This window comes from Salvia miltiorrhiza, chromosome 2 (assembly GCF_028751815.1).
Source record: "Salvia miltiorrhiza cultivar Shanhuang (shh) chromosome 2, IMPLAD_Smil_shh, whole genome shotgun sequence".
NCBI classification, from domain to species: domain Eukaryota; kingdom Viridiplantae; phylum Streptophyta; class Magnoliopsida; order Lamiales; family Lamiaceae; genus Salvia; species Salvia miltiorrhiza.
Genome location: NC_080388.1, coordinates 5,424,230 through 5,433,989, shown reverse-complemented (window position 1 = coordinate 5,433,989; position 9,760 = coordinate 5,424,230). Strand labels below are relative to the sequence as shown.

Below are 9,760 nucleotides of genomic sequence, written 5' to 3'. Positions count from 1 at the left end.
TACGGTTGTCAATTACTTTCAAATTAAAGTTGAGGTGGATGCTTAAAATGTTAATATTGCTAAAACGATTGATGTACTAAAAGAATAATCAAATGTATTTGAAGGTGTATTTTTTTTATTTATTTATACTCCCTCCATCCCATAAAAAGTGTCCTAGTTTATTTCGGCACAAGAATGTAGGTGCATAGGATTTATAGAGTAAGAAAAATAAAAAGTGGTGGAGCTCCTTTTATTATGAATAAATTTAAAGTGAAGATTATTAAAGGTAAAAAGGTAAAAGGTGGTGGAGTCCACTTACTTTTTTTAGAATTATGACACTTGCTACGTCCTACGGGACACCTCAAAAAGAAAACTATGACACTTGTTATGGGACGGATGGAGTATATAAAATCAGAATTAAGAGAAAGTATACATATTTAGGAATACCCCTATTCATATCTAGAGAAGTAGGGTGTGTTTTCTTTGAGGTATAATGAAGGAATAAATTACATTTACCATCTTATACTCGTTTGCTTTGAAGTATTGAAAAGTTCATGCAAATTGTATAATTTTTTGGGCATCTCCTTATCTCTTGGGAAATGGATAATTTTATACCTACGAGAGGGCAATATACCAACTAATAATGAGTGGATAAATATATTATCCTATAAAATATAAAAAATGTGATCTCTATTTTAAATGATAATTTTATACATCATTATATTATCAGTTTTGATATGCTAAGCACCTATTTGAGCGATTTTTGTGAGCACTTATTCTTATCTCATTTAATTCCCTTCCACGTTTTTAGTTAGTTTCTTTGAATAATTACTGATATCTTTATTCTTTTATAATCATAATGGAGTACCATATTTGTCTCTTTATTTCACCATTTCTTATATTCTTTTTTTGCCACACATTCTGCTCCATTCTTCATCTTTTTTTTCGCCGGACGTCCCCTGCCGTCCCTCTTCATCGTACTTCTCTCTCGATATTTTATCCTCTCCATCTCGTCGGCGGTGGCGACTCATTGATTGTGAATCGAGGTCCTAAAAATCAGCATATCAACCCTCCCTTACTCCTCAACCTTTACCCGCAGCAATGAAGCTCGACGTCGGAGACTCATTTCCGAAGGCATTACTCTACAAGTTTGAAGGCCGTGGGGTTGATTCAGAGGTTTTGTGGTAGATCTGGGTCGTGCATTTGAAGGCAGTGGGTTTGTTTGAAAAACTTCTCTGAGACCTTTCTTCGAACACTTGGCGAATGCAGTAAATTTGATGGGCTAATAGATTGATCTGAAGTTCCAAGATTATGTGCACTAACTTTGACTCGCTGCTTGGTGCCCTTCACTTTATAGTTGTTTTGTTTTTTAAGAACAATTGCTTATATGCTTTATGGTTAAATTTTTTGAAACTTATGGTGTCTGATTTATGATATTTGCTAAAATAAAGTCATCTGCTATTTGAAAATGTGTGCTGTTGCTTCGTATTATTACTTAATACGATGAACTAGTGGTATTCATCAATACAAATATGGTAAAAGTTATAGCTATACAGATTGTTCTCAAGTTCAATACAAATGTAACAAGTATGAAATCATTCACTTTCTTTCATATGTATACAGATGGGTGATATGAAAAGAAAACCAAATCCTACTAAATACCTAAAATATTCTGTATCAAAGCCCTTTTCAAAATAGAGGATTACTCTCCAACAACAAAGTTTCATGTTTAGTGCAGCACGTCTAATGTATACCAGCTACAAGTAGCATCCACATTAATACATTTGTTAGAGGTGAGACACTTATTCTCAAACATAAAGAAAGCACATACAACAAGTAGAAACATATACTAGTCGGTGATCATCCCATAAACTAGTGAGATTCAATACAATGAACTAGAACATAAAGAAAGTATAAATTCATCCAACAATCATGAATAACTGGACCACCAACAATTGTCATCAGTAACAAAGCATCTCTTCGAGTTCTTATGTAGTAGATCAGTGTGTCTCTCTATCTCAGAGAATAAGAATCAGAAAAAAAAATGTCTATCCAGTAGAAAAAATAAATCGGTGGCCTTAATCTCTTTCAAGCAGTTACAAGCTCAAACTCAGACAAAATTCTTAGCCTCAACTTCCCTCATAATTAGGAGCAACTACATTTAGACCACACATTGTTAGAACCTGCACAAAATAATAACATAATTAACCACTCTAATTACCATTGTTTATAATATTATAATGAGATAATCAATAATATGCAAGTCATATAAATTGTACCAGCAATGCACACAAAATCTTCTTTATTAATTTGCATTGTCATTGTTGTTGTGATGATCATACATATTTGACCTGAAAAATATAACATTAGTATATACGAAAATTATAGCAGAATTAATATAACTAATAAATAAATAATAAAACATAATTAGTAAAACACAATTATTTTCACATACCCATCATGCAAAATTGGGCAATTTCTTTTATCATGGGATACTCCACGTTGCCCACATCCATGGCATGCTCTAGACCTTGAAGTTGATTTCTCCTTTGATGATTGAAGCCTCTTCCCGCATCCTTTTGTTCTTATTTCAGACGGATCATTAATATTATTTGTCTTTTCTAAACTTGTCCTCCTCTGACTTCCATCAGTAAAATTTGGACCAATGTTCATCTCTTTAATCTTACTTTGTAAGAGATCCAAGTGTTCAGCCAAAAATCTTGTACCTTCATCCGTCAAAGATGCATCATCAACTAATACTGAAGCTTTAGATAATAACATGGAGTGTCGCGACATTAAAGACCTCATTGGAGTATCATTGATATTTTGGTCATCTATGACATGAATTGCACCAGTCTTCGCTTCTCGTGTCCAACGCTTGAGTATATATTTTTCCGGTAGTTGAAATATTTGGGTAATTCGAAAGAAAGCTAACATGTGTCTGCACGGAATACCTTCAAACTCAAATTTCCTACAACTACAGGATATATGGTCTCTTATTTTGTCATTTGTAAGCAGCCTTGGTATGGAGGATGAACAACTTTCAGAACCAATCACATTATAAATCACTAAGTCATCTGTTGTAGATGTAGGTTGCACATAGTAGCCATGACTCTGACTAATTTCACTCTGGAACTCTAACCATTTCTTTTTTGTATATACTTGAACCATTTGAGTTTCCATGGGCCAATTAGTCTTGATTTTTGGACGTTCATTCATGTCAATGTGGTCAGCAACCAACTCATTGTGCCTTTGATTTCTTAGAGCCCTATTGAACCGTGTGATAAAATCCATCAATGAGTTTCTATTTGAGACGTACCTTTTAAAAAACGCATGTGAACTTTCAGCTCTCTGACTGCTTGACATGCCTGCACAAAATACATGACTAAAATATACTGGAACCCACTTCTGACGTAGACCATACATCAATGATATCCAATCATTTAGCTCCAAATTAGCACATTTGATCACATCTTTCCAAGATTGCTCGAATTCATCGGGAGAGGTAGAATTCATTATAACCTTCTTTATGCTTTGATAATGATCTCGTAAAGTGACTGGAGAAACTTTGTCAGGGAATTTGTTCAAGATGTGCCACAAGCAATATCGATGAACAGTGAACGGCAGAACTTGTGCAATTGCTTTTGTCATAGCAGGATCCTGATCGGTGATTATTACTTTTGGAGCACCTGTTGGCATAGCTTCCATCCACTTATTAAGCAACCAAATGAAAGATTCTGTCTTCTCGTCACTTAAAAATCCACAACCAAAAACAATTGTTTGGTGATGATGATTAACTCCTACAAACGGCGCAAAAATCATCCCGTATTTATTGGTATTATATGTGGAATCAAAGACAACCACATCACCAAATACACTATATTGCCTCCTTGATTTAGGATCTGCCCAGAAACACCTCATAAACTTCTTATTTGAATCAGTCTCATAGTCAAAGAAAAATGTTGGATTCTTATCTTTTTCAGATGCAAAGAACTCAAGCAAGGTTTCGGCATCAACTCCCTTTTGTTCATCTCGTAACTCTTGCTCAATGTTTCTAATATCCCTTTCTGTGCAACCTACATATTCAGGTCCTCCATACTCTATCTCTAATAATCGCATTTGCTGACAGGTTGGTACATTGGCTTCTGAAAATTGTTGAGTTAATGCTCTCTTTGCAAGAGAAACACTGCGATGAGAGCGTAGCAAATGCACTTTTGAAGGACTACAAAGTGCATGATTATGAGCTTCCACGAAATTGTTGATAATCCAATCAGATCCAGTTTGCTGTTTGATAAGAGAAATTTTTGCCTTGCAATTAGTTCTAACTTCTCCACGAGCTCTTACCGTTTTTGGCTGACCATTTACCTCTCTTTTATTAGAACGCGACTGATCTGTGTGACCTTCTTTGAAGCAAACAATTTGTTTCCAATAAATTTCATTTGTCACCTTGTTCTTCTTACTATTGCTTATTCTAGCACTAAAGCCCGCTTCTCGTGCATATTGGTTGTAGAATGAAAATGCCGCTTCCACTGATAAAAATTTCATTCCCGCTTTTGGCATTCTATCTTCCGCAACTTGAGGAATATATAACTCATCATCATTGATACTTTCTCCCATTGCTGCACAATAGTATAAACAAATTAATGAGACGTCAGACAATTTTACTCAAAACTCAAAATATATACATTACCAATATGATATAACTACATATATTTAACTGAGTTCGTCATTAGAATTTTTTTTTTTTAATTCTGTATACAAGACAAACATGGAGAAAAATATGAGAAAACATTAGAATACCTCAAGAATCGTTCTTTAGAAAACAAATAGCTCTTGATCCTATTGTGAACTATTCATGTTTAATCAGTCAACTTCAAATCCAAGAAAATAAACGAAAAATCACAAAGATGAAAAGAAAACAAGTGACGAACTTCCGATGCAGAACACAACAGAAAACAAGTGACACACTTGTGCTGCATAACATGGTCTCCAAACAATTTTTCCATTTATATTGTATTCTATTTAGGATATTCTAGGAACTATCTTTAATGAACAGTGCATAAGAAATTGTCCTATTAATATAACAAAGTTATATTTATTAGTGGAAATTGTCAAACTAATCGCAAATTGCTTAATTATAAGCATGATGAGTCTGCTTCTATATCTATTTCGCAAATTCGTAATAGCCAAGATAGGTAAAAAGCTTAAACCATCCCCAACGCCACCTATCCCATGACGAATGCATAATGAGCAGAAAATCTCTGACGTCGACTTACGCTGCAGAACAGGGCCTTCGAAGAGAAATCTCCAACGTCAAGCTTCGTTGTTGCGGGTGAAGGTGAGGAGTGAGGGGGTCGGCCCGCTGATTTTTGGGACCTCGATTCACAACTTATGAGTCGCGATTGCCGACGAGATGAAGAGAGGCAATATTGTGAGAGAGAATTATGATGCGGCGGCGGGATGTCGATAGAGAAAAGAAGTAGACGGGGAGTATTATATGCATATCAAATATAGAGATATAGTTGTAATTAGTAAAAGGAAATATAATATAATAAAAAAAGGAATTAAATGAGATAAGAATAAGTGCTCACAAAAATCGCTCAAATAGGTGCTTAGCATATCAAAACTGATTATATTATTATCCCTCCATATAGTACATCATTATATTATCCCTCCAGGTAAAAACCAAACGGGTGATTCTATTCATAGTCCTCATTTTACTCTTTTATAGCCATCATTTTAAAATAATAATAAAAAATAATTTGAAATTTACTATTTGATCATATACTACATAGTCTTCAAATTAAATTAAATTTATGATAAATTAACCATTATATTTATATTAATTTTAAAAGAATAAACACGTATAACTCCTCTGCAAAAAATAATATAGCCCCAACTCAAAATTCTAATAATCCACTTTCAAAAAAAATCCTTGACATCATCCGCCACATGCTTCCGGTCCGATCGATACTTAGGCAGGCTCGGCTGAGCTTTTTTTTCCGTAGCTAAAGAAAGTGATTACCATAGTGATTTTCTGTTGGAGGAAAATGGTTGGTGGCTGGCTGGCTGCTGTGAAAAGGCAGAGTTATGTACACGATCTCTTGTTGGAAGCCTTCAAATTGATTTAGTCTAAAAACAACTCTCCAATTTTCCCCAAAAAAGGTGGTTGTTAAATTGAAAAGAAAAATTGAGAGCTCATTTTTGAGATTGGCAGGAAGAGATCATATAAGATCTGTAGGGTTGGTAAATCGGTGCCGGTTTTCCAGTTAAAACCGTAACCGAACCGAAAAAACCGGTTAATCGATAACTGGTTTTTTCCAGTTCGATTCGGTTATCGATTATCGGTTAGTGTATATTCAGTAAACTGGTTCATCGGTTAACCGACCGGTTAACCGATGAACCGGTTTAAATTTATTAAATTAATTAATTTGTATTTTATCATATTAAAATTTCAAAAATCCCACCACATTAGTAGTTAGTAGTTACGAGTAAATATAGGATTGTGATTATTGTGATTTGTTGATTGAAGCCCATGGATTATTCGAGTAAACTGACGTAAGATACAAAGTTTCATTGTTTTGCTAAGATGTTATATCAGAACAAAAGATGCACAGGAATTTCATAGATCTTCTAATTCAGAAATTATGTATTAATCGGTTAACCGAAGTATAAACCGGTTAGAAAACCGCGCCTTATCCGGTTCTGGTTAACCGGTAAGATCTGAATTATTATTTTTTTTAGAAGAGAAGGATATATTATTGAGCACAAGAATATGATACATGGAGATGACCCACCACAAAAGGAGGGGGCTCATTCCAAACATGATGTGTAGAAATATCATTCGCGGCCTTAGCTAAACTATGAGCAATGTCATTTTGTTCCCGTCGGACATGCTTAATGATGATATCCGGTGCAAGCACCAACTCCTCAAGGCAAAGAGAGGCAATGACGCCCAACTCCAAAAGATTCCTCTCCCCCGAATTTATCGCATCACACGCACTCTTACTGTCGGTAAAATCTGAATTATTAGCAGTTACTTTTTTGCTCTTTCAATTTTCAACGTGCTTTTTATTCTTTCGAACATTGTAATTACGGAGATCTAATATTCAAAGGCATTGTTTCGTATTTTGCTTTAGATTCACAAAATGGTAGATGTGATGCTTGCAATTGTCAAAGCCTTTATTCAAAGCCCGTCGAACCCCCTTCAAATTGATTTCTTAAAACACAATTCTCTCATTTTTCACACGCAATTCTCTGGTTTTCTGAAATGAAGTCTACTGTAAACTTGAAAAGAAAAATCGAGAGCTCATGTTACATATTTAATTTAATTTGGGACTTTAAAATATAGGATAATATAATAAATTTTTAATTATTATTTTAAATATAATAAAGCTATGAAGAGTTAAATAGGGGCTATGAATAGAATCATTCAAAGCAAACACATCCTATTTATTTCTCCACGTGCATGTCTACGTTAGGCCCAATAAAGAAGTACAATACGTTAGGCCCAAACAAGTAGGCCCACGATTAGTGATGGAGGAGCTTCAATTATTTGTTTACTTTTTTAAAGAAAACCTCACAAGTCACAAATGACAAATTTTAACAGGAAAAGATATATAGATTGAAAAGAAGGCAAAATATAAATTCCATGTGGGTTTCGAAAATAAAGCGCATTCCATGTCGGTTTCGGTATAAAGTTTGTTCAGATTTATAAAAACCCTAGCTTCTTCCCAAATTGATTTTCAGCACGCCTATTCAAATCAAAAGGCAATCCTATCGTGTCTTCTTTCCTCAAAGCTAAGAAATCGACAAAGCTTCCCCACCCAAAGATAGTTCGTCGGAGACGAGAGGTTATCATTAACCCCTTTTGCAGAATGAATGGTTTTTTTTTGAAACGCAAGTATGATGATGGTGGCGATAGAAATTATTTATCTTTATTTTCTGGGCAAGATTGGTCTAGGTGTGAAAATCATCAAAGTATAGTGCTTCCATTCTCTAAAAAATCTCGTATCCATGGTAGTAGTTGCGGTGGATTATTTTATTTTGACAATTTTAAAGGTAGGATTATAATTTGCAATCCAACCACCAAAACTTTCAAATCTCTTGATCCGCCCAAAATGCCAAACCCTCCAAATATAACAATGTTCAGTTGTAGCGGATTGGGATACGATCATATATCGGATGACTATAAAGTTGTAAGACGATTTTATCATAGTTACGGCGGCTGCACATATCTTGATACTGTGTATAAAGCTGAGGTATTTTCACTTAAAAGGGGTTCATGGAAGGAGATTAATAGTCATGTTGATGGATCCATCCTTGATACGAGGGTATGCACCGATGGTATTTATATTAATGGAGTTTGTTATTGGTTAGCAGCTTCATGGAAAGTTGTATCATTTGATTTTACGGATGAAAGGTTCTCCTTTTTCAATTTACCAGTGAGGTTCTCCTCTTTCAATTCAACAATGAAAAATCTTTACGATTACGTGAAGTTTAGATATGATCTTATCAAAGTTAATGATATGGTGGGTGTTTTTCGCTCTCAAAAACCTCCACCACTTGGTCCCGGGTGTTTTGGATTTTCTACCCCTTTTGAACTTTTCGTAAGAAAAGAAGGCTCATGGGTTCCTTGGTGCAATGTTAACCTTTGTGATATTGTGAGGCCGCTGCTATTGAATGAAGATCGATTTTTATTTCTTGAAAAACAACTAAGTGAGCGTCTCAGTCAATTAGTCGTTTATGATTTGAAAGCAGAGAAGTTAGAGGAGCTAGATATATATGATTATCGAGAAGTGATGACGATCATACCATATGTTGAAGACAGATTTCTACTGCGATATTCAAAACCAATGGGGGATAGGTATGATTCTCCTTTCTAGGTTATTTCTCTTGATGATTATTAATTCCGATTGTTAACTGTTGAAATGAGTTTACTGTGGAATGGTAAAGTTTGTTGAATAATATATGTGCTTAATCATAGTTTGAATTTCTTGAATGACTTTGGTAACAAAAGCTTTGTCTTGATCACTTATGTCAAATTTATCATTACAGATCCTATAGTAAGGATGAGGAGGAGGAAGAGAACAGGGACAAGTTGTGGGAGTGGGAGAAGAAGAGGTGGATGAGGTTGAAGAAGAAGAGGATGAAGAAGATAAAGAGAAGGACAAGGACTATGATGAAGATTCGTCCCAAGTGCAAGTGGTGGATAATGTTGAACCACTATCTAAAGAGAAAGATTAGGGAGGACGATCGATGAAACATCGTCTAGTTTATAGTTTATATTTAAGCAAGTCTCCTTTTGGCATTTTCTTCTTCTATTTCCATTTTGTGTTGTCGACTTCCTTTAGAATTGAGCTTGTGATAATTGCAGAATTGAGCTTGTGCTATTGCTGTATGTCTTAAGGAATAAAGTTTTTCTATTATTGACTATATTTGTTGACCTCGAGGCGCAGAATCTGCAATTAGTGATCAGAGTTGCTCTCCGAATGATGTCATGTGACACCCAGTGGAAGTGGTTAGATATTGTCCTTTTTCTCTTCATCGGATACAACACAAACACATGATTACTAATCCCAAAATTTCGAAAATTTGGGTTCCTACATCTACTCAAATTCTTTAATATTTAACTAGTGTGTAACCCATCGAATTTCATAATTTATATAGAAAAATGAAAGAAATTATTTCATAATATATTTATAAATTATGGAGATTGTTCACTAAAAAAGTGTTCATATGTCATGTAAAATAGAAATATTTTTTAAAAAGAACTTTCATC

At 34.6% G+C, this 9,760-nt stretch overlaps 2 protein-coding genes across 4 annotated transcripts; one reads left to right on the top strand and one right to left on the bottom strand.

Annotated features, from left to right (window-relative positions):
• Positions 1 to 1,250: 1,250 nt before the first annotated feature.
• On the bottom strand, positions 1,251 to 5,600 carry LOC131012809 (protein FAR1-RELATED SEQUENCE 5-like). 3 transcript variants are annotated; one of them, XM_057940810.1, is made up of 3 exons: positions 5,256 to 5,600; positions 3,399 to 4,598; positions 1,251 to 2,162 (listed from the first exon to the last, which is right to left on the bottom strand). In XM_057940810.1, the coding sequence occupies exons 2-3, from the start codon at positions 4,594 to 4,596 to the stop codon at positions 2,125 to 2,127; spliced, it is 1,236 nt and encodes a 411-aa protein (XP_057796793.1). In that variant the 5' UTR covers positions 4,597 to 4,598; positions 5,256 to 5,600; the 3' UTR covers positions 1,251 to 2,124. The 3 variants fall into 3 exon arrangements, 1 of the variants encoding a protein (XP_057796793.1); XR_009097459.1 differs by lacking the exon at positions 3,399 to 4,598; XR_009097460.1 differs by lacking the exon at positions 3,399 to 4,598 and having other exon boundaries at positions 1,251 to 2,134.
• Positions 5,601 to 7,609: 2,009 nt separating this feature from the next.
• On the top strand, positions 7,610 to 9,424 carry LOC131012807 (F-box protein CPR1-like). Its single transcript, XM_057940809.1, has 2 exons — positions 7,610 to 8,845; positions 9,037 to 9,424. Exons 1-2 carry the CDS (start codon positions 7,857 to 7,859, stop codon positions 9,239 to 9,241), a joined length of 1,194 nt encoding a protein of 397 aa, XP_057796792.1. The 5' UTR covers positions 7,610 to 7,856; the 3' UTR covers positions 9,242 to 9,424.
• The last annotated feature ends 336 nt before the right edge of the window (positions 9,425 to 9,760 follow it).